Below are 25,832 nucleotides of genomic sequence, written 5' to 3' on the forward strand. Positions count from 1 at the left end.
TAAGTGGAAGCAGTTCTGAAAATAGCAGAGTTTTGGAGAATTTTTGTGGCTATTTTAGAAGCATGCAAGAGAATTGCAGAGTTATGTACCCCACGTCAGAGCAGAAACCCTGGGATGGTCATGCCATGGCTTGCACCCAATATGCCATTCCACAGATCCTAATGTTTTTACATGGCTAGAGAAGCACGCCAACAATGAAGGTGGCTGGCATAAAGTTGCAGTTGGTACTTCCTACTGACACACTGAACCAAAAATTCAACAGGAAACGTCAACCATATATATTACAACATTTTACTTGTAAAGCAAAGAAGCATCTTCATCAAGCAGGCGTTAACATTTCCTAAGACAAACCATGGTGACTTAGCCAACCACAGCTCTTTCTTTTCTCGAGTCTTCTTTCCTCTTTGACATTTTCAAGTGAACAGGCTCAAAGAATAAGATGGGTATAGATGGGGGGGAGGATGGTTTCTAAGCACCAACAAACCATCTCACAGCACAACTGATTACTAACAGCATTTGTATTTATTAGCAAGAGAAAGGGTAGGGGCAGAGGGGGAGAAAGACAACATAAAAGGGTGGGAAACGACAACGTAGGTATTTAAATCCAAAGAAAACCATGCAGGAGCAGAACAAAGCTGGCACTTTACATTAGTACCCCATCCCTAATCTCCCACACGAACACCTACATATTTTTTAAAACCCCAAGGACACATTTTCTCAATCCACAAACACTAAAGACTAGATCTCTCTTAGACTCACTCTACGGCAAGGCTGCAGCACTTTCTATATGTGTTTCTGTGAAGAACACAGAGTTATTTAGGAACTGTCACATTAAACAGAATTAGTACTTATGGACCCTCAGGGAGACTGCTCTGGTGGCCATTTTTCTTATAAAATGCCAGCCTCCAGCTACATTCTAAATGATGTTTATGCAGCCTCCCATCCTCAAGAGCAATAATCATAAAGACTTCAAAGCTGTGGGTGAAAGTATTACAGATTCATGACTTATTTTATTTTGATTTGCATTATGCCAAATCCTAGTCACTAAAGCCTGCATATTTCCCATTTTATTTCAGGGCAAACCACATAGATTTGATTGTTCTTTTCTGTGTGGGCAGCCAGGGATAGAAAGACCTACAATTTTTCACTCCCAGACACTTTATGGCAGCAAGAACTATAGGCGGAAGTTCATGAAACAGCGTTCCATCTTGGAGAATGTTCTGAGACTCCTTGATTCTCAATTTTCTGTGCTAATGGGAGGAATGAGAGACAGACCCCCAAACTATCTTTCAGTTAACCTCCTTTCTCATCATGTTTTTGGCCAAAGGAAATTAAAATTAGCCAAACTGCCTGATGTAACTTTCACAGGCTTTTCAGGCTCCCTTCAAATTACTGGAAGTGGGTAGAGTGACAGCTAACAAGACAGAGGGGAGCGTCACAGAGATCAAGCTGCACCCAGAGCGGGGCCACGTGGATGCCAGGATCGTGCCCTGCAGGCACGATGATGGATGCCTTTACTGGCATGCTTGCCACATGCCAAGCACCACTGCTGGCTCTTCACACACACCATGGGATGCGACCATACCATGGCTCTGCGAGGGAGGAGTATCCTTGCTCAAGAAAGGAGGAATATAGGGCTAGAAGGGTTAAGATCACCCATAGGGAAAACAGCTGAGCCAGGATCCAAGTCCACGTCCATGAATGGATTTGGAAGCTACTCGACTTCCAGATGAAGCAACTACAAGGAGGGCAGTAAAAGGGTCAAACTTGCATTTCAGGAGGGTTACTCTGGTAACCATACAAATGAAGGACTGAGACAAAAATTACAGAGACCAGGTAGTAATTGCATATGTTTTAACTTTTCTCTCCACAGTCACAGTTTTTAGAAATTTCACTTTTCTAGAAAGTCATACTATAAATATCAATTAAAATTGGCTTGAACTTTATCAATACAGTACACGTGTAAGTGCACACACACAAACACTTTTCTCTTCATAAATAAAAGGTGATTAAGTGCTGTTACTAAATAAATTAAGCACCAAAATGACATTTAAAAATGTCCCTGCCACATCTTAACATGAAGGCTAAAAATAAGTGTTACTTCTTCTTCTCTTGTTCACAAATACAGCCAAGCAAGCTAAGTGTATAACAAGGATGTCTGGGTGATGAGGAAGAAAATGAACAATCAATACACAGCAATTTATTTTCTAACTAGAGGTTTCAGCCAGATGGAAAGAGGGAGTGAGACAAAGCATGTTGATAGAAAGATCAGCAGTAATGTAAAATTACTGTCTCATGATTTCATAATTTAAAAAAAGGAGGAGGGACGGCTCTAGCACCCTCACCCCCACTCAGCCTCAGAGCTGGTGCAAATTTGGGAATTCAGGCAAAACCCCAGAAATTGTTACCTTCCCTTCCAGGTTCAGCCCTTCAGCTTATAAATGGTGGGGACTTTGTTTTAGTCCTGAGTACTTCTGGTCCCTCTGCGTCCAGCGGGACGTATCAGGAAGATGCTCTGTGACCAGTAGTGTTTCTACAGACCACTGAAATCTGGTGACTGATCACTTGTGTAGGAAGCCACTAACCAGTGCCTAGGAGGGCAGGTACTTTTAGAGTAACTCATACATGGGGAGCTGCTTTGCTTCCTCTGGCTGTCTTCTTCCAGCCTAATTAATTCTGCATATGAAAATAAGCCTGCATTTCATGGACAAAGGTTAGTGGGGACAGACCTAGGGCAGGAGAAGAAACTCACCACTGAGTGTGGTGAGGAAACGAGTCTAGAATCTAGAAAAGGGTCTTGGATTTTTCTCATAAGGGATATCTGTATGTTGTTCTGAATTTCTACAAAGATAGATCAACATCTCTAAAGGTGGGCTGGATGCTTTCCCAGAAATTTGGAGTCCGGTTAAGGTCCAAACTCACCATGTCAATGTCTTCCAAAGGTTCACAAAAAATATTTTATCAACTGTAGGAAGTACTCATTCTAAGTGGGTAGTTAACAATTTGATAGATCTCTCCACTGAATTAATTCTGGCAAAGCTGGCCTTAATGACCAACTCAATCAGGATGATTTTACCTACTGAGAACATCCAGCATAAATCTTTTTAGCAACTGAGCCAAAGAGTTTCACTTGCCTGCCCTTCTGTTTCATTTAAAATTCCCAACTGGCCTACACTTTGCTGAATCAAAGTCATGCTCTCAAGAAGTGAATGAATGAATCATTCACAAAACATCTCAGAATTCTCTAAAACAGTGAATTGAAAGTTCTCTCAGTACCAACTCACTGTTAGCATTTCTCAGCATGCTTCTGATAACAGAAGCATTTGAGGGTGGGCCAAATAAAATAGGAAATTGCATATAAATCCTGTCATCATGGCTATGTGAGTGTTTGTATAAGATGATGGCTACATGCAACAATTTTGAGGGGGATGCAATGAGTTGGCATATTTTCTTACTGTTGAAAAGCAAAAAAGAGTTAAAAGTGCTTAGGATATACCCGAGCGTAAGCAGAGCCTTTCCAGTGCTGGAAAAAAAAATCCTAGAGTAGGCTGTCTTCCCCTCTTCCAAGCCAAAAAAATGGTTTAGAACAGCAGTTTTCAAGTATTTCTGACCATGACTCATAGCAATAAATAAAATTTTACATAGCAATCCAATATAGTGCTATCTGTCTTCCTGCCAACTATGTATGTATATACCTGTATCTATCTATCCATACATCCTTCTATCTATCCATTTATTCATCTATCTACCCACTCATCCATCCATCCATCCATATACATATAGTGAAACAAATGATGGCTATAACTTACTCAATTGATTTCATAACCTATAATTTGAGAATCAAGCTCAAATATTTCTTACTACGAAGTCTCTGGTCTTACTAGAATATCATAATGCGCTGTAGTTTCATTTCTGTCTTTGTCAAAACCAAATGAAAAGTTTTGCTGGACTTTATGTAGATAATGCCTTAGAAGTCTCCTCAAACAAATGAAAGTGTGTCACTAAAGTTGAGCGAGCTTTGGAACACTGAGTAAGTATGAGCCACTTGTAACCCCATCCCAAATAAAATGTGGCATGTATGGGCTCAGTCGTGTCTGATTCTCTGCAACCCCATACACTGTAACCTGCTGGGCTCCTCTGCCCATGGGATTTTCCAGGCAAGAATAAGAAGGTTGCCATTTTCTTCTCTAGGGGATCTTTCTGACCAGAGATTGAACCCACGACTCCTAGCTCTCCTGAACTGGCAGGTGGATTCTTTACCACTTGCACCACCTGGGAAGCCCCTTCATTAAAACATGGTGCTCAGGAATATAGCCAGCTTTCAAAATCCACCTGTTTCTAACAAGATTAGCAGCTAATTTTTCATCAGAAACAATGAAGGTCAGAAGGCAGCAGAATGACATATTCAAAGTGCTGACAATGAAGAATCTTCTATCAAGAAAAAAAACTTTCAAAAATGAAGATGAAATACACTCCCACACTAAAAACAAACAAACAAACAAAACTATGAGAATTTGTTCCTGGCAGAACTTCCTGAGAAGAAATACCAAAAACACTTTGTCAGGCTGAAAGCAAGTGACACCACAGATGAGGCCAGCAAAATTCTCTTTAGTTGATGATAAACTGATTCTTAGCAAAGCATGGAAAGGGTTGATTTTTCAAGGCCCCCCTGACTTTCAAGCATGAATGAAATGATCCTTCTGCTCTTGTTATAGGCCTTGTTTTGGCCCCCGCCTAAGTTTGCATTCCATATAGCTATTATACGATTTTTCTTCTTTTGCTCTATAAATCCAGAATCAATTAGGAGGCTAAGAAGTAATGAAGATGTTAGTATGAAGACAAAGAAATGAAACCATCAAGGAGAGTGTCCCCAAGGACAACCATCGCAGGTAAAAGACAGCAGTTGATTCAGGCTCCCCAGTTCATGCAGCTCACCTGGATAAGACAAGCTCTAGGAATGATTTCCTTCCTTTTCCCATTCCTAAATCCACAGCACTGTATTGAAATGGCTGCAAAACTTTTAAAAATATTTTTAACACAAAATCATTATTTATGCATTATAAAAACAGAACTGACTCATTAGAAAAGACCCTGATGCTGGGAAAGATTGAAGGCAGGAGGAGAAGGGGACGACAGAGGATAAGATGGTTGGATGGCATCACTGACTCGATGGACATGAGTCTGAGCAAGCTCTGGGAGTTGGTGATGAACAGGGAAGCCTGGCGTGCTGCAATCCATGGGGTCACAAAGAGTCGGACACAACTGAGCAATTGAACTGATAGAAACCTAAATAGGTACATATGCCAAAAAATGGGTAATTGCATATATAGTTTTTAAGTAAATATAAAATTATTTCACAATAATTTTTAATAGCAAAAAACATTTTTAGTAAAAATACTTTGGGTTAGAAGTTGGTAAGAGTAAACCATGATTTATTAGATTAACTGGAATAAGGGCTAGGCTCTTAAGGGTTAAGGACAGCTCAAAGCAGATAGAGGCTGGTTGTGTAAGGTGGGAATTTACATTCAGGATAACTATGAGTACGGAACTTCCCTGGAGGCCCAGTGGTTAAGACTCTGCACTTCCAATGCAAGGAGCATAGGTTCAATCCCTGGTCATGGAATTAAGATCCCACATTCTGCAGGGTGCAGCAAAACACACACACACAGACACACACACACAGACACACACAGACACACACACATAGACACACACACACCCACACACCCCTATGAGTACATAAAAGAAGAGAAATAGGACAGCAGCAAAGAGAAAAGTAGGACAAGTAGCAACACATTTCAGATTTCAGGAGACCTGAAGATGTCTCACATTACCAGGGAAGCAAATGATGCTAGAAAGAAAGGAGTGAAGAATGGGGTCACGGGTATTCTGTGAACCAGATAATCTCCTTAGAACAACCAATATGGGATCAAGCCATAAATCACAGAAAGATAACCCAAGGGATGCTGTTTCTGTGCCAATGGGATGCAGTCTCATCTAACATCTGACTGGCCTCTTACCACGTGAAGGACCCTCCCTGCAGACCTTGAACACTATGCCTTCCTGGGAAGGGTGAGCCATCCACTCCGAGACACATTTCCTCACTAGGCTACCATTTTGCAATGAGAGAAGATATTTCAGCATTTCTGAGGTAGAGAAATGAGTGTAACTGCTACTGTTTTCCTCAACACGGACATGAGTCACAGGTAGATAGGAAAGATACTAGTCTTGGTAGCAGCTGTATGGGTCTCCTGCTGCTGCTAAGTCTCTTCAGTCGTGTCCGACTCTATGCGACCCCATAGACGGCAGCCCACCAGGCTCCCCCATCCCTGGGATTCTCCAGGCAAGAACACTGGAGTGGGTTGCCATTTCCTTCTCCAGTGCATGAAAGTGAAAAGTGAAAGTGAAGTCACTCAGTCGTGTCTGACTCTTAGCCTAGTTCAGCACAAAGCCTGACACAAGTACTTAATAAAAATTGGTGGAAAGAATGCATACATGTACTTTTACATAGTTGTAATTAGAGCAGGCACAACTGCTTATCCTCCTTTTTGTAAACATTATATCAAATTTATACAAAGCTTAATGATTATCAGTTTTAATAGCCACCACACACCAGTCCATGGGCAGACCTACCATAGACTGTTTAAACTCACCCTTCCCACTAAGCAGTGAGCTGCCTGCAATGATTCATAATTATGATGCATGCTGTCAAATGCTTTTCCACATTTTTATGGATCATTTCCTCTAGATACACTCCTAGGAATCTACCTTGGTCATAGCATAGGGATATCTCAAAGGCAGTGAAATACACTGCCCCAGAGCTTACAAAAGGACAATGCCTTATCACCACCCTCCTCAATGAATGGGGAGGCTGGTGCTATCACAACTTCAGTATTACATATTATTGTTTAAAAACCTTTACCAATGTAATAGTACATTTAAAATGATCCCTCATTGTTTACTTTAATTATCTTTGAAAGCTAATAAAGCTAAAAGCAATTTAAAAGTCCTATTTGTGAACTTTACTTTTTGCTCACTTCAAATAAATGCTTTTCATAATAAGAGAAAGGTAGTGGGAGCCCCTAAATATACATGGTATATTGTGATGGTTTTAAAAGAATAGGAGAAAATTTAAAAGAATAAGAATAAAGAAAATAAGTTCATTGAACTGTGAAGCCTGGCCTGTAATTCACCAAGATGCTCCATTTTCTGGCAGCTGAGGGGCCTGCAGGGGATTCCAGCCAAGAGCCCTTTCCCGAATGGGGTCAGGACCCAAGTGTGCAGTCTGGAAAGTGGAGCCGGTGAGCAGCTGGTTGCGGTGGCCCCTGCGGGCCTGAGCTAGACTCCAAGCAGTGAACAGGGGGAGGCTGAGCTCCACAGGGGCCCCCATTTCTGCTCATTAGCCCTTCAAGGAAGTAGCAAGCTGTCTGCTGGAAGGGATTTAGCCAGGAACATGAGTACAAAGAGTTTAACCATAATTAGGCACTGATGGGCTCAATTCACTTAAAAAATCTAACAAATACATGAATACTGATTATTCAAGATGGCATTCAAACTAAGCTCTGACTATGGGCTTCTCTAGGCTTCCCTGGTGGCTCAGTGATAAAAGAATCCACCTGCAATGCAAGAGACAGAGGTTCAGAACCCAGAGGTTCAGGTTGGGAAGACCCCCTAGCAGGCATGGTAACCCACCAGTATTCTTGCCTGAATAATCCCATGGTCAAAGTATCCTGGTAGACTAGTCCCTGGGGTTGCAAAGAGTCAGACACAACTGAAGCAACTGAGTATGCATGCATGCACGGGCTTCCTTGGTGGTTTAGCCATACAGAATCCTCTTGCAGTACAGGAGATTTGATCCTGGGTCAGGAAGATCCCTTGGAGAAGGAAATGGCAACCCACTCCAGTATTCTTGTCTGGGAAATCACATGGACAGAGAAGCCTGGCAGGCTACAGTCCACGGGGTGGCCAAAGAGTTGGAGATGACTTAATGACTAAACAACAGCAATGTGAAGGACTAGGCATGGGAGAAAGACAAATCCAGGTTGCTGAAGAATCTTACCCTGATATTTTTAAATCCACACAGGGTACTATTTTGTAAAAGGCACATTTTATGTTAAGATTCTTGAAGCAATTCATTGTGACGCTGACCCTACGGAGGGTATGTTTGCAGCACATTCTCTGTCCTCGTCCATGTCCCTCATGGCCTTCCTCTGCAGTGGCCCCCGACTCTCTGCAGCCCTCACACCACTGAGAGTTCCCCTGTTCTCAGATGCTCCCCCGAGAGTGTCTGCATCCTGAACCCTGAATCTCCGACTTCCTTCTCCTCCAACCTCCAGCCCATGTTCTCTGTCTTCCCTGTTGGACCAAGAAGCACGCATGGAGACAAACAGCACAAATCCATGTCTGTTTTGCTACAAGAATGAGAAGACCTCGGTTTAAATTCTTCATCACCTGGACCAGGGACCAGCTGTCTGGATCTGCTCCCAGGCCTGGAATATGCAGAGACAGAAGCCCCCATAAAGTCCACTGAAGCTGAAGATGAAGATAAATGAGACCAGAGAGCCCAGGTGGTGCTCACACTGAAGAGAGCACTGGACGAGAACTGAGTCCACCGGGGCAGGTCCTGATTCTACCAACGCAACTGCTATGGGCCCAGGCAAGAAGGACATTTCAGCACCTCTGTGTCCTGTCTGCAAAGTGACAGATGACAGGGCTGGACTCTGGATTAAACAGTCTCCCTCAGCTCTGACATTCTGGGGTTCCATGTATGCCATTCAAGTGTATTTTTATAATTTCATCTCCCTTGGCATGTAGTGAGATTTAGGCACAGCATAAGCACTCAACTGCTGCACAAACTAAATTAACAGGAAGTCTAAATCACAGAGAAAAACACTCCAAAAGAGCATAATAACAGAGTTAGAGCTTATATATGTGCCTGCAACGTGGGAGACCTGGGTTTGATCCCTGGGTTGGAAAGATCCCCTGGAGAAGGGCATGGAAACCCACTCCAGTATTCTTGCCTGGAGAATCCCCATGGATAGAGGAGCCTGGCAGGCTACAGTCCATGCAGTCACAAAGAGTCGGACATGACTGAGCGACTAAGCACACACGCGTTTGCATGTGTGTATGTTTATAACATACCACCATCAATTAGAGATAGAAGCACCTAGCACCCTTAGTTTATTCACACAAATCTATGTGATAATCATTTACCTCTTATTTGCTTCTGAAAATCTCCAGGAAGCTACTAACTACTTAAAAAAAATTTTTTTTTAATTTTGATTTGGGGTATAGCCAACTAACAATGTTGTGATACTGTCAGGTGAACAGTGAAGGGGACTTAGCCATACATATACATGTATACATTCTCCCCCCAAATTCCCTCCCATTCAGGCTGCCACATAACATTGAGCAGCGTTCCATGCAGGAAGCTACTAACTTCTAATTCCAACATTACTGACTGCTAGGGTTCAGTTGGAAAAGTCCCTGCTTTGTCACTGTGTGCAAACACCAAGTTCAATTTTTCTAGTCTGAGGCTTGCTGGTGAAATGTATATGCTTCATCTCACATGGAAAGCACAAGAGGCCACAGAGATCATCTGCTCTACTTGCAGGAAAACTGGACTAAGAGTGAGACTTCACAATGGAAATTCTAGGAGAAACGTCTAGCCGCAGCAGCAACATGGAGACTGGCAGGCATTTTGTCCTAAACAATTTCGCAAACGGGGTGGGGGCCGAGGTGGGGTAGGACAGGCGATGACTATGAGTTGGGCATCCTGAACCCCCAGGAGACCTGGCTCTCACAGACAGCTCTTCAGGCAGACTTGGGTCTCGGTTAGGGTCAGGTGGTGCCCTGCCCTCTGGCCCTTCCAGGGAGAAGCTGACCTCCAGCTGGAGGGAATGGCCAAAGTATTGTTTGCAGCTTTGCAGGAAGCTGTTTGAAAGAGTCATTGAAAAGTGATCTTACTAAATCAAGCTGTACCAATATTTTTGTTTCCTTTCATGCATGCCACGTTTAAAGGCGTTAGATGGGGCCTGTCTATAAAGCCTGGGAAACAAGTCTGTGTGACTCAGAAAAACAAAAGCATCCTGCTCTTAAAGCACAGAAAACAGAGAAGGTGGGAAGACCTACATCTGTCTCAGAGCAAGTCCTTGCTCTTGGCACCTAATGGATATTGGGGAAAAAAAAAAAAAACACTTTTTCAAAGAAAGGTCACATATCCTGACACTTATGCTCAAATGATAAAGAATCTGCCTGCCAATGTAGGAGACACGAGTTTGATCCCTGGGTCAGAAAGATCCCCTGGAGAAAGAAATGGCAACCCACTCCAATATTCTTGCCTGGGAAGTCCCACAGACAGAGGAGCCTTGCATGCTGTAGTCCATCGGGTTGCAAAGAGTCAGACACAACTGAGCAACTAACACTTCCCCAAATTCTAACTTATTTTTAAAATAAATGACAAATAACTGTCACTTGTCTGGGAAATGCCTTTGTGTAATGTTGATGGAGAAGAGAAATTCAGAGACTTGACCTCCCAGATGTTCCCAGTCTCCATCCCAAACGATGACACCTGAATTAAGACAAAGTGTTTGAAAAGGTAAAAACTGGGAACCTGCTGATCTACATGTGGCAGTCATTGGGCAGGTGTTCACCACTCTCCTCTCCATTCAGATGAAACATGGAAGCCCCTAAAACCAGTAAGAATCACTGGATCAAGGAGCAGAGAAAGAATTAACAGAGCATGAAAAGGAGAATTTTCCTCTCTTCACAATGTGATCAAGGATCATCTGTGAAACCCAAGACTTTTAACGACTTTTAGAAGAAAGATCCACAAAAGGAACAGAAAGCTGTTACGTGGATAAGGAAAGAGGCCAGGGCCTCTGAGGAAGGCAGCCTGCCAGGTCTAATGGCTAAACTGAGCCAGGGCTGGGAGGGGACCCCTGCTCTCCTACAGCAATCTCCCCACAGCTCCTCTTTGCTCTGTAGAAACCCACAAAGCCTTGGCACTTCCTAAAATGAATAAGCTCTCCACCTAAAGCCAGAGAAAGTACAAGTCAGACAAAAGGCTGCTAGTTTTGAACTAAAATGCTAAGATCACAACACTGTCTAACATTAGCAAGAAAAAGCACTAAAAGTCTTACTCTGTTTTGGAGAAAACTCCAAAACACTGCTGCTGCTGGTTTGTAGCCTTTTATGTTTTACATAATTTAAATATTTTGCTGGTGAAATTTAACCTACAAATACCTATGAGGGAAATGACTCCTTCAGAAAAGCCTCCATCTTATAAGTGAAAGGCATGTGTAAGTCCCCACTGTTGGGACCGTCTGGAAGGGACCAGCCCCATTGTGGTGGGATCTAAGGAGTTCAGTAATTGCAAAACCGTAAAGCAGGTTGCCACATGAAGCCCAACTGCAAAGACAGTTAAAGAGGTGCGAGGTTTGTAGGATCTGGGTCTGAGGTCATTCTTGCTGGCTCCACTTATTAAATTAACTAAGCCTGTTTTTTCAATGAAAGGAAAAAGCAGGCAAACCAGATAAAAACTGTTTACAAATAGACTTCTGGTGTTTTACTTCTCTTGACACAAGAAAGCAAGCCTGATTGCCCATTAAGGCAAAAAGGTGACACCTCAGAGGTTCTCTATGAAACTGGCCTAGTCAACAGCAGTGATCATGATAGTAACTGATACTCCTCAGGAGAACTTCTTGGACTTTGGTACACAAGAACCACCTGGGGTCTTGTCAGAATGCAAACTGAATTAGGCAATGGGGTCTGAGATTCTGCATTTCTAACATGCTTACAATACTGTCGGTCTGCAGACCACATTCTGAGTGGCAAAGCTATTGCTATAGTTTACTGAGAACTTTCCTTGGCGATTCTTTAATTTGTCTGGGTAGGTGAGAATCTGTAATTCATAAGGCTCTTTAGGGAACGTATCTTATTCTAACATGAACTGAACCAATCTTATTGCAAAAAAGAGCACTAGGACAGGAATAAGCCATGTGTCACTCAAAATACAACTGGCTGCCAAGCTCAAGTCTACTGATCACTTCTGGACTTTTCTAGAAATGTTTGCTACTTGCCTGCATATTGAAAGCTCAACAAAAGCCTGTAGTGTGAATGAATGAACACACAAATGAAAGAGGGAAGGAAACTGAGTCACCTTGGCTCCTAGCTGGCCCCTGTGCATATTTAAACTATCTTATTGGTCTTTCCATTGCCATTTATGGAGATAGGGGAACAGTACAAAACCATCATCAAACATGGTGAGAAAGAGGGAGGGCGGGAGGAGGAAGAAGAAGGGAAAAAAACACAGGTTGTAGCTGACTCTGCGGGACCACTGAGCGTCAGGTATGGAGTTAAGTCCTTCACATAGGCTGTCTACTTGATCTTCTCAAATCTTCTGTGGATTTTGGGTTATAAAGAGTCCCACTTTACAGACTGGCAAAGTAAACCACAGAGAAGGCTGATAACTCAAGATAACCCGCTTAAGAAGGACGAGGTGGCTCTGGGCCCAGCTGTGCAAACCCCATACTATAAGCTCCCTTTCTGTTGGACTCCACAAGCTGTTAGTATCCCACACTGGCTTGGCTGTGTGGCCTCTCCACAAAGGGTATTAACACAACTCTAAAGAGCTATAGATATTTTTGGTGCCTGTGTTTCTATTGTGCTGGTGCACCTTAGCACATGGCTGCCACGTGTTTACCAGTTTTGTCTAATTTTTTTTTAATTGAAGAGTAAACAAATACCTATAGTGAATACTGAGAAGAAAATTGTTTCTGGAAGGGTAACTTTTTAAGTTTCAAGAACATACAAAGAATCTTCATGTACACATAGTATGTTTCAATGGCTGGATTAAGAATTGATAGGAGTAGTTAAGAATTAATGAGTTGAGACCTTTGGCACTTAGGAAGTCTTTCCGCCGCACTAACTCATTTGGTTCTCATGTCACCTCTCTCAGGTCGGGCAGGCAGCACCACCCTTGTTCCAACTGTGATACAAATAAGGCTGGAGGGATGTGAAATTCAGAGCCAGATTTCAGATAGATACCTCCCTCCCCACACATCACTGCCTGGTGCTTGAAGACTTTATTTGCTTTAGTGACAACCAGCAGACTGACCACTAATCAAAATATTTTAATATTTTAATAATATAATTTGGGTGCTTATCTCGCTAACCAATTTCTTTTACATTACCCTTAGAGAGACTAATTAATGACCATGGCCACATACTCGGAAAGAGTCCTGAGCCACCCAGGGGAACTGCTTGGGAGGCCCACGGGGTGGCACCTGGGCCACCCAGCACTCAGACTGAACCCACAACTGGCAAAAGGTCCCCAGCTGAGAACTTGACTTGAACGTGGAGAACTAAGACACACTGACTAGCTCCTTCCAGGGCACATGTGGGACAGAATTTCCCAAACCACAGAAGTAGCCCCTAAAGGAGTTCAAACTCATGAGCTTAACTAGTCAACAGAAAAAAACACTGGTTTTAGAAATAAAACCATTGGGCTCAAATCCTTACTCTGCCACTTAGCTAATTTTCCTAATTAGAGCAAGTTCCCTAACCTCGCTGCCTCAACTTTAGCATCCACAAGCTCGGACAAGAACACATACAAGCAGAGATGGAGGGAAGTACAGAATCTGGCACGCTGGCAGAATCGGGTGTGTGGTGTTTCCAGGCACAGAAAGCCTGCTCCAGAGCCTGGCCCACAGCAAGGCGAGCCTCTGCTTTCACTCAACTCTGAAAAAGCCAAGCAAGGGAGAGTTTGCAAGCGTTAATGGCCTATGAGCAACATGCGGGCATTCTGACTAAAAATCTGCAGGGTTCACTGACTGTTATGAATACAAAATAACAGACCAACTTTGTTGCAAGTGCTATCTCTGGCAATAGAGAGTGGAGTTTTTCCTGTGTGTGGCACTCTTCTCTAAGTTTATGAATCTGGGGTAGGAAGAATAAAATATTTACCTTTTCCAGGGCCTCTCTGTCAAGTAGTTCTTGCACAGCTAGCAGCTTGATGCTGTAAGAAAACAATTAAAACCACATTTGAAAACAAAACATTTCAAAAAAACAAAACAAAACATTTCACATCGCCAAGCATGAGACAAATCATGAAAACAAAGGTCTGAAATTTCAGCCTGCATTTCTACACCACCCCCAGTCTGAAGGTGACCTTTGGTTTGAGCTGAAATGACCATTTCAGATCTAAAATGTTTCTGAATTGTAAAAATGATTTTACCATATAACCCAGCAATTCCACTTCTTGGCATATACACACAAGAGTTGAAAACAAGGACTCAGATCCACGTTCACAGTAGCATGATTCGCAGCAGCCAAAAGGTGAGAACAACTTCACTGTACATCAGTGGATAAGTGGAAAAACAAAATACAGGACACACATATGATAAAATATTATTCAGCCTTAAGAGAAGGAAATTCTGGCACTTGCTACAACATAGAGGAAACGTGAAGACATCATGCTCAGTGAAATAAGCCAGACGCGAAAGGACAAATACTGTATGATTCTTCTTACATGAAGTCCCTAGACTTGTCAAACCCAGAGAGACTGGAAGTAGAGTGCTGGCTGCCAGGGGCTGGGGGTTGAGGAATGGGGAGTTCTTACTTATTGGGTATGGCGCTTCTGTTTGGGAAAATGTTCTGTAGATGCTGGCGATGGTTGCATACAAAATGAATGTGCTTAATGTCAGTGAAATGTACACTTATTAATGGCTGAAATAGTAAATTTTATGTTGCATACATTTCCCCACAAAAATTTCTAAAAGCAATTGATAGTTGCTTATGTAAGCAACTTCAATAAATTCAGAGGAATATAAAGAAGAAAACAGTTACCCATGTTCAGCACTAATCTTCCCTTGATGTCCCTCCGGTGAGAACAAATAGCTAAAATCACTCCTTATGAAGACGGCCCGCTCACCCGCTCATTTGTTACTGCATATGGATGGAGCCCTACTGGGTGCAGGAAGCCAAGAGCACCTGATGACTTTGACCTGCTCCCTGCCCACAAGGAGTTCACAGCCTCCCAGAGGCCACGCTGAGGGAAAGGACCAGTAGGGTGCCAAGTGGACTGGCTGGGGAGCCGAGAGGAGCCCAGCCTGGCCGAGGGCAGAGGCGGCTTCCTCTAGGAGGGACCACGTTAGCCTTGCCAGGGGAGGGGACTGGGGAGAAAGGCAACCAGGGACAGAGGCACCGTGGAGGAGAGAAAGGGCTTGGAGTGTATACAACTCACCAGTTTCCAATTTAGGGGCCAGAGCCCAGACTTCAGCCAGCAGCTGAGATGAGGGAGTTCAGATGTGTGGGAGCAGGCCCCTCCTGTGACAAGTTGCTTTTGCAGTGTCTGGGGACACAATGAACAGGCAGCCAGGGCAGGACTGCCCAGCACACAGGAGGAAGTGGGAGCTTGGTGAGATTGTTTAGGGGGCAGGTCAGCTCTCCATGGTGTCGTTCTGCTCCCTCCCCATCCAGCTAATCTGCTTGTGGTCACTGGTCATTGCACCCCTACCAACCTGCACAAGCTCTCCGGAGCAGAAATGGGCCCCACCTGTACCACACACCTCCCTCAAAGGAAGTTATGCCCGTAACAAGTTTCACTTCAACCTATAGAATTCTTAATAATCTTCCTATACAGACAGGCAGGCACTGCCCAACCAAATGCAAAGTTTTACTTAAAAGCAAATTCAGCAAATGCAATAAAAGTGTTAAAGGCCTACAAGAAACCACCACCAACAATTCAGCAGACATCAGGGCTAATGGACAAGATCCTATGCATTCCCGCTGCTCCAGTCACCGAGTTTCCTTCATCTCTTGGCCATGTTTGCTTTTGCTGTTTCTCTGGCGTGGAAAAGTCTTCCCCAAGACCTTGACAACACCAATTACATCTAATTACATCATCCCAGGCTAAGTTCAAATGTTACCTTCTCCAAGCAGCACTCCTGGTCACCTTGGATTTTTTTTTTTTTATGTGCGCTTACTAGTTGTTGTTGTTTAGTCACTAAGTCATGTCTGACTCTTTTGCAACCCCATGGGTTGTAGCCCACCAGGTTCCTCTGTACAAAGGATTTCCCAGGCAAGAATACTGGAGCAGGTTGCCACTTCCTCCTCAAGGGGATCTTCCCGACTCAGCGATCCAACCCGAGTCTCCTGCATTGGCAGGCGGGTTTTTACCACTGAGCCATCTGGGAAGCCTAAAGCATTTATTTGTCAGGTTGCTTCTGTCTGCTTCCTCTCACTAGCAGGGAACCTCTTTGAGGCCAGGGGCTCAGGGGTCTTCTCACTACATCTGTGGTGTCTGTAACTGACATGAAGGACACCCAGGAATATTTATTTACTGGCCGCCCATGAGGGCCCAGGGGCTTACAGAGCAAGTTGCTACTGGTATGGATAGCTAAAATCACTGGTCAAGCTTCAGTTTCTCTGTCTGAGAAGGAAGCCCTCCAATGAGATGACTCTGTGTGTTTCGTGTTTTCCTCAGGGTGGACAGTGCTACACACATTTGTAGAAATGCCTGCTCTGTCTGGCGGTAGGTCAAAGCTACCAGCCACTCCTCGGCACACTCTAATTCCCAATGCACACCTCTAGATTCCAGGTTATCAACATGGACAGCAAGTTACAGGCTAAGGAGAGTCCAGCTGTAACTCAAGTTTCAGAAGCTTAAACTGCTTCTGAAATAACCACTGGAAAATACTTATATTGGAGGGACTTCCAAAACAGTCTCTTGTTCCTGCCCTTTTCTATAGTCATGAAGTCCGATTTAGGATCAGATATCAACAGGTTAGAGGAAGAGATTTAAACACTGTTAATAAACTCAACTCTCTTTTTCTATTCACAGAGATACTATATTCAAAGCACTGTAGAACATGATCTGAAAACCAACAGTCTCAGGCTTTGAATGAAGATGAAATTAAAACAATTCCTGTTGACTTTTTTCAGAGTCAAAATCTGAAGGCTGCTCTTCCCTGCTTTCACCAAGTTACTTTCCTCTTGAACAAGGATAGCAAATACTTGGCATGCACACTCTCCAACCCTCTTCACCTCTTTGCATGGAACTTCCCCCGTTAGCTTATATACAGCTTCAGAATCCTTCTGAACACTCCAGTAAGCCACAGCCAATCCAGTGAAGTTGGCATATGAGATGAAACCAATTTAACTTCTGCTCTAAAATCAAACAGGTTTTGTGTATTGAATGGGAGCAGAAAAAAATAAAGACCTTTTCACACTACTAAAACCCAGCAAGACAAATGAGCTTGCTTTAAGGGCAGATGGAGAAAAGATAACAAGACACTCAAATCTAGATAGTTTGAGGTTCATAATGGAAACAATATATGTTAATCAGAAGTTACTGATCCAGCTCCTCATAACAGTGGATTTCTTCAGAAAGCTCAGGTTTCTTCCTCCTTAGAGTGGTAATCTTCAGGAGTTTCAAGATTTTTCCCATTACATAACTGTCCTACTGTTAGTTCTTATCTTATTGGAAACTCTGCAGGTTTGGAGTATTTGTTTCAGTGTTTATGGTATCAGATTCTTCCAGCACATCAGATACTCCCTGGGAGGAAATTTCATACACACGAAGAAGCAATGAACCCGTTTACCAAATCCTCCATCTGACACCTCTAACTCCTTACCCTGGAAGGAATCTCATCTCTCAATTTCAGTTTTGCCCCTCTTCTCTCCCTCCCTTTCTCCATGTCTCGCTCTTTCCTTCCTTTTTTCCATCCTTTTGCTAATTCCACAAACATACACTGGCACCAGGAAAACAAAGATGAACGCACTATTGTTTCTGATCTCAAAGGGGCTAGGATGCTGCTGGGCACAAGCTAAGGGAGGTATGTGTCTCTGAGGCTCTCCAGGTTCCAACATGGACCAGCAGAGCCGGACTAAATGGCATGTCTGTGGGGTGACCTGGTGCTGGGTCAGCATCCTCTGAAAATAGCAGAGCTCCCATCAGATGGAAGTTTCAACTTCTTTTTCACACTTGACTTTGAGAAGAGAGGCAAGTCACACAAAAGCAGCTGACAGCCGTGATTTATTTGGAAAAATGGCCATTTCAAGGCCAAGTTCTGAAGTCAAGATGGGTGACACTTAGAAGGATCTAGAATGCATGCAACTAATGTTTGCTAAGTAAGCGGCAAGGAAGTGAAGCACTTGAGGGCAGATGTCTTATAGAGCTCATTAGTGGCTGGCGCAGTGAGGTCCGTAATGGAATTTGAAGTGGTGAAGGGGAACGAGTCAGGTAGATGCTGACAGCAAGGAAAAGAAGAGGCAAAGTTAAAGAGAAGATGGAGGGCACCCTATTGCTTAAGGTGGCAGGCTGAATGAACCTCAATGACCCCTTAAAGGCAGATAAAAGGTAACTATGTGGATGCACAAAGGCACTTAAAAGAATAAACTCCCAACTATACAGAAACTGTCGCTTCCAGAACAGATTATGACCCACATGGCACCAGAGTCAAGAATTCACTCTAGCCAGCTTTCTCTGAGGATTCTGACACTTTGAGTTTCCATTGCATTTATTAAGTGCCATAGCTTAGTGCATGAGATATAGTAGGTTTCAATAAACGCAGAAAGGGTATAATACAATGGAGCCAGCATTCACTGCCCAGATAAAGTATTTAAGGGGCAAGTATTATGTACCAGGCACTACTGGATGCAGAGGAAAGGATGATGTACAATGATACAACGTAGCCTTTGCCTTCAAACTTCTAAGTTTACGGAGGAACAAGGTAAGTGCATCAACCAGGTGAAGACGCCCTCTAGAGGCAAACTCGGCTGCTGTGAAGCTCTGTGGAAGAATTTAGTAACACACAGCTGGGAGGCTTCCTGGGAAGTGACTCCTAGGCTGACAGTTGCGGGCTTGCAAGGCAGAGAGGTGGGGTGCCAGGAGTAGCACAAGGTGGGAGGTCAGGCACAGCCCCCACAGGGACTGCAGAATGACCAGGGAACATGGGGTGTCTGGGGTGTGGCACAAGTGCTGAAAGAGTCTTCTGCAGAAACAGGCAGGGCCAGGCCTCTGAGAGGGTTTGTTAAGCCACATTAAGGAGCTTGGCCTGTACTTGGGGGGCAAGGAGCGGCCAGATGATTTAGAGCTATGGTGTGGCAGAGGACCCAGGACACAGAAGATGCCCAACACATGTATAAAATGGCTCTGATGTGGAGAACCCATGAGGGTGGAGTGGGATGGAGGACAAGACTGGAGGCAGGGAGACCTGAGATAGGTCCTAGGAAGAGATGACGGAGGCTGGTGTGGGTAAAAGACACTGGGCTATTTCCAAACTGATCAGCAGCTGGCAGGACCTGATGAAGAAGCAGCTGTTGGGGGTGTGGGAGAGAAACATCCCCTCGGCTCCCAGCCTGTGAAAGTGGGGACTGGAAGGACCAGCTGTGTGGCCTGAAGACAGTGAGTCAGGTCCTGGACACACTGACGCTGGGCCCTGTGGGAACTCTCAGTGGCGTATGAACAGCAGCTGACTGTCCCTCTGTGAGTTCTGGGCTCTGGAGTGGACACCAGGCACACGAGGACGGTGCTTGAGGAGGCAGGTCACCCAGGGGGCTGTGCAGAGGGACAGAGCCCGAGGACCATCGCCACATAAGAGGCAGGCAGAGGAGCAGGGCCTGTTCGGGGGACAGAGAAGGAACTTCCAGGAAGGTGAAGGAAAACCCAGAGCACGAGGCCCAAGAGCCAAGGGGAGAGCGTGGCGGTGCTGGCTCTGATTCTGAGGAAGCCAGGGAAGCTGGGGCTGGTGTTCCGGAACAGAGAACTTTCAGGAAGTGGTAGAGACACCAAGTTTCACAGGGTGAGGAATGGATGGATGGGAGGTGAAGAAGAGGAAACAGCGAGATTAAGTTTCAGGTAGAAGGGGTAGGGTGGTAGGTCCCCAGCACAATTTGCCTCAGGGGAAGAAGGTAAGCCAAGAATTCCTCACCATATTAAGTGCATATAATTATTATTATAATAAATAAATATCAGTTCAGTTCAGTCGCTCCGTTGTGTCTGACTCTTTGCGACTCCATGGACTGCAGCATGCCAGGCCTCCCTGTCCATCACCAACTCCTAGAGCTTACTCAAACTCATGTCCATCGAGTCAGTGATGCCATCCAACCATCTCATCCACTGTCATCCCCTTCTCCCACCTTCAATATTTCCCTGCATCAGGGTCTTCTCAAATGAGTCAGTTCTTCTCATCAGGTGCTCAAAGTATTGGAGTTTCAGCTTCAACATCAGTCCTTCAAATGAATATTAAGGACTGATTTCCTTCAGAATGGACTGGTTGGATCTCCTTACAATCCAAGGGACTCTCAAGAGTCTTCTCCAACACCACAGTTCAAAAGCATCAATTCTTCAGTGCTCAGCTTTCTTTATAGTCCAACTCTCACATCCATACATGACTACTGGAAAAACCATTGCTTTGACTATATGGACCTTTGTTGGCAAAGTAATGTCTCTGCTTTTTAATATGCTGTCTAGGTTGGTAATAACTTTTCTTCCAAGGAGCAAGCGTCTTTCAATTTCATGGCTGCAGTCACCATCTGCAGTGATTTTGGAGCCCCCAAAAATAAAGTCTGTCACTGTTTCCCCATCTATTTGCCACGAAGTGATGGGACCAGATGCCATGATCTTCAGTTCAGTTCAGTTGCTCAGTTGTGTCCGACTCTTTGCGACCCCATGAATCGCAGCACGCCAGGCCTCCCTGTCCATCACCAACTCCCAGAGTTCACTCAAACTCATGTCCATCAAGTCAGTGATGCCATCCAGCCATCTCATCCTCTGTCGTCCCCTTCTCCTCCTGCCCCCAATCCCTCCCAGCATCAAAGTCTTTTCCAATGACTCAACTCTTTGCATGAGGTGGCCAAAGTACTGGAGTTTCAGCTTTAGCACCATTCCTTCCAAAGAAATCCCAGGGCTGATCTCCTTCAGAATGGACTGGTTGGATCTCCTTGCAATCCAAGGGACTATCAAGAGTCTTCTCCAACACCACAGTTCAAAAGCATCAATTCTTTGGTGCTCAGCCTTCTTCACAGTCCAACTCTCACATCCATACATGACTACTGGAAAAACCATAGCCTTGACTAGACGGACCTTAGTCGGCAAAGTAATGTCTCTGCTTTTGAATAATATGCTATCCATGATCTTAATTTTATAATTATATATAAATATAAATATGGGGGGAAAAGTGATAGTTGCTCAGTTATGTCCCACTCTTTGCAACCCACGGACTGTAGCCCACTAGGCTCCTCTGTCCATGGAATTCTCCAGGCAAGAATACTGGACTCAGTTTCCATGTCATTCTCCAGAGGATCTTTTGGACCCAGGAATCAACCTCAGGTCTCCTGCACTGCAGGCAGATTCTTTACCACCTGAGCCATCTAAATATATAAATATATAATGAAGTGCAGACACGACCCCTTCTCAGGGCTTCTTCCCTTCTTTCCCTCCTCCTCTCTTGCTTTCACCACCCCTCCCCTGTGGTATCATTATCCCTCTCCACCAAAAGTATCATCTATAGGGCTCAGCTTTTCTTTCAGAGCATAATCACCATTTGTACAATTTGGGGGGATCGTAAAGGTCAGAAAGGGGTTTCCCTGGTGGCTCAGATGGTAAAGAATCTGCCTGCAATACAGGAGACCCTGGTTTGATCCCTGGGTCAGGAGATCCCCTGGAGAAGAGAATGGCTACCCACTCAAGTATTCTTGCCTGGAGAGTTCCATGGATAGAGGAGCTTTCTGGGCTCACAAAGAGTCAGACACGACTGAACGACTAACACACTAAACGTCAAAAGAGTCCTAAACAATGCCAGGGTGGTTTTGTTTTGCTTTTTGGTAATACAATATTTCCACCACCTCTTCTGCAGGAAAAAGGGGAAGGCGTGGGCAATTCCTGGGAATGCAAGTTCTGTGCCAGTGCAGCAGCCCAAACTATCCCCGGGCCTGGCAGCCAGGGAACTGAGGACAGCAGGGTCTCCATGCACACCTTCAGCAGAAAGCCAGAGTCTTGGCCACAGCAGAATAAACTAGTGGGGTGGAGACAGGCAGCCTTCCAGCAAGGAACAGGAGTGGCAGGAGGAGAGGATGGAGAGAAGGGCAGAACTGTAAGCAGGGCCATTGGTCCCGGGCACTGGCTGCTCTCTACTCATGTGTCCCAGGTAGGATGGGGTGGGGGCACTTATGAAACTTCACAAAAGTCAAATTCAGAAAGCATATCAATCCAGCTGTCTGAACACTTCCCTTTCAAGGAAAGCTCCCCATTATCTTTCCCTGAGCAAAGTAAGGAAGCGTTCCCTCTTTCGATCACCAAATTTTAGAAGTTGCCGTGGGTGTTAGGCTCAGACTCATTTTCCCCAATGCTTTATTATTTTCCACCACTGGCTGAGGGTTGAGAACACAAGGGTCATCAGCCTCTGGATGCAAGTGGGCACGGACTTGGGAAGAGAGGACCAGCTCCCAGGGAAGGAGCGGTTCTTCTCACATGGGGCCTTTCAACCCCATCACAGCCAAACATGCTTGCATCCCACCCTTCTCCTCCAAAGCCAAGTGCTGAATCAGCACATTAGGACTAGAACAGTCTATGTGGAATTTAGCTTGGGTAACTCTTCTTGGCAAGTTTGCAAGAACTAGTCTGCAAAACAGTGGGCAGGAAATTTCTCTAATGATCTTCCTGTGGTTTTTGTTTTATTCAGGTTTTCAACTGCTTGTATCAATTACAGTAAGTTCCATTTCTTCGAAGACTGTCTAATCCATTCAGATTTTCAAATTTGGAGCCAGGAATTGCACTAGTAATCATTTTTAACTTAAAAACAACTTCTGATTCTGTGGTCAGGCCCCCTTCCTCATTAATGTGTATAGATATTTTTTCTCAATTAAAAAATTAGATTTCTGAGAAATCAGTCTATTTTGTTGGTCTTCTGAGAAAATCAGCAACAGGATTTATCAAGCCTAACATCTTTTTCTAATTAATTAAGGTCAACATTTATCTTTACTGATTTCTTTCTCCGACTTCCATTGTTTTCTTTAGTTTCTCTATTTGCCTTCTTGAGTTAAATATTCAGTGATCTAGATGATTTCTTGTATATATAAAGCCATGAATTTTTCTACAGGTAAATATTTGTCCTTGTTTCAAATCCAGTTATGGAGCCTTCTTGTTACTTTCTGTCTAGTCTGCTTTGGTCTCTTATGGACTCCACAGTGTTTGGATTATGCTTTTTTTTAAATCTCTAAGTATTTGGGTTTTAAATTTTATAATTTTGTGTTTTCTATAATTCTAGTACACTGTGGTTTAAAGAAAGTACCCTGTGCCTTTTCTGCTTTTAAAAATATATTGATGCTTTTTTTGCTCTACTTTATGATGAGTTTTGTTTTTCTGTTTCCAGTGTTCAGGAAGTTCCAGTTGTTTTTGAATCTTCCAGGATTTACCTGTAAATTTTTCATATTAGCCCAGGGACAGAGAAGAGCTCTGGGATCAGCCAGCCTGGGGTTCAAGCAGCACCACCTACTGGAGCAGGATCTTAGGAACCTTAAGAACAGTGGGTGGGAGGGAAAGGATCTGGCAACCACAGCGTGGCCTTGAGCAGAGATGATGAAGGTAGAGTTTTTAGCACACTGCGTACCTCAGAGTAAACACCCTTTTACTAGCAAAAGGTAAAAACCTGGTAAAAATCTCCTTTTACCAGAGTAAATGGCAATTACTGGTACCAATACTATTCAGAATCTTTCTTTAGCCATTAACAATTCTTCAAAGATTAAAATAATACAGGAAATAACTTTTTGGGGGTACCAACCTATTTCAGACAAATCACACAACAAACCTTTACCTCCTCTTCCCTCGTTTATCTCTGTTAACAACACTCTAGGGTTTAGACCCAGAACACAGGTACACTGTTGACTTTCCATTCTAGAGTTTATCTTAGGAACAATTTCTGACATTTGTATTTGCTGGATAACCAGACTTAAAATAATAATTTAAACTGCTCTGTAGGTTTACTGATTACAGTGCCTATGCGACCTATTCTTGAGCTCTATTCTTCCTTACCACTTCAGCTTCTGCAACATATTGTTAAAATTTAAAAGAAAGGAACATGTTTATTTTCCTAAGCCCTTGCATGTCTGAGAATGGGCTTCGCAGAAGCCCTTCTGATGGGCTTAATACACAGAGGACACTTCAATAAGTATAAAGTAGCTAGGCTACAATATAATCCCCCCTCCCCCCAAAAAACTTTATAGATGGTTCGCAAACTTACTTGATAAGCAGAAGAACTTTTACTGTTTCAGATTCCCAAGCCAGATAGGTGTGAATATATCTAAACTTAAAAAAAAAAAAAAAAACTCCCTGGTATTCTAATCTGCCAGGTTCAAGATAGAGAACAGACTTAAAGTCATCTTGATTTTTATAATTCTTCTGTTTGGGCTCTTATGAAATGTGTTTTTTCCTCCCCTTTATTCTTGTATTCTGTATGTGCCCCAGGGGATGCCCAGATACGGGCCTCTTTCACCTGAGTTTCTTTAGAATGTGGTTAGTGAGCCCTTTAGATTTATACACAGTTTCTCATTAGCTCAGGGAAGTATCTGATCAGTTCAGTTCAGTTGTTCAGTCACGTCTGACTCTTTCTGACCCTATGGACTGCAGCAGACCAGGCTTCCCTGTCCATCACCAACTCCTGGAGCTTACTCAGACTCATGTCCATTGAGTCGGTGATGCCGTCCAACCATCTTATCCACTGTCATCCCCTTCTCCTCCCAACTTCAATCTTTCCCTGCATCAGGGTCTTTTCAAATGAGTTAGTTCTTTGCATCAGGTACCCAAAGTATTAGAGTTTCAGCTTCAGCATCAGTCCTTCCAATGAATATTAAGGACTGATTTCCTTTAGATGGACTGGTTGGATCAAGAGTCTTCTCCAACACCACAGTTCAAAAGCATCAATTCTTCAGTGCTCAGCTTTCCTTATGGTCCAACTCTCACATCCATATATGACTACTGGAAAAACCATAGCTTTGACTATACGGACCTTTGACGGCAAAGTAATATCTCTTCTTTTTAATATGCTGTCTAGGTTTGTCCAGGGCACTAACCCCAATAATCACCAATAAAAACAGGCCGAATGTGGGCTGTCAGTTCCATCTTCTGTATCTAAACCTTGACTCTTGTTCTCTATCTTCTATTTTCCAGAATAGTTTCTCAAATTTCTTTTTCCCTTCACCCACATCACTGATTTGATATTCCAAAGCATTTGCATTAGCTTTCCCTGACTGCCCTAGCAAATTATCACAAGCTTGGTGACTTGCCACACAGACATTTATTTTCTTATAGTTCTGGAGGCCTGAAGGCTAACACCAGTGTCACCAGGCCAAATGAAGTTGTCAGAACAGCCGTACTTCCTCAGGAGGCTCCAGGGGAGAATTTGTCCTCTGCCTCTTCCAGCTTCTGGTGGCAGCTGACGTTCCTTGGCTTGGTCACATGGTCCCAATCTCTGCCTCCACGGTCACACTGCCTTCTCTTCTATCATCAAATTTCTCTCTGCCTATCTTTCACAAGAACACTTGTGACTGCATTTAGGACCTATGTGGATAACACAGGATAACCTCTCCATCTCTCAAGATCCTCACCTTAAACACATCGGCAAAGTCGGTTTTTGCACTTAGTGTTCACAGATTTCCAGATTAAGATATGGACATCTTTGCAGGGGGCATCATTCAGCTTCTCACATATTAATACTCTTCTATTAATACTCCTGCAAATTTGGATCTTAGTTCGGCAGCTGGATTTTTGTTTTCTCAAAACCTTTCTTCATTTAATCTATATCTTTTTTTCCCTTTTTGTTGCCTTTTCATAT

General features: G+C 43.7%; 1 protein-coding gene across 2 annotated transcripts in view; it reads right to left on the reverse strand.

Annotated features, from left to right (window-relative positions):
• EEPD1 (endonuclease/exonuclease/phosphatase family domain containing 1) overlaps positions 1 to 25,832 on the reverse strand; it is a 123,029-nt gene that overhangs the window by 27,759 nt on the left and 69,438 nt on the right. For both annotated transcript variants that reach the window (XM_040260190.1, XM_040260191.1), the window contains exon 3: positions 13,966 to 14,017. In XM_040260190.1, the coding sequence (XP_040116124.1) occupies positions 13,966 to 14,017 (52 nt within the window). The remainder of the gene's footprint in view (positions 1 to 13,965; positions 14,018 to 25,832) is intronic.

Source organism: Oryx dammah, unplaced genomic scaffold (assembly GCF_014754425.2).
Source record: "Oryx dammah isolate SB20612 unplaced genomic scaffold, SCBI_Odam_1.1 HiC_scaffold_18, whole genome shotgun sequence".
Taxonomy (NCBI): Eukaryota; Metazoa; Chordata; class Mammalia; order Artiodactyla; family Bovidae; genus Oryx; species Oryx dammah.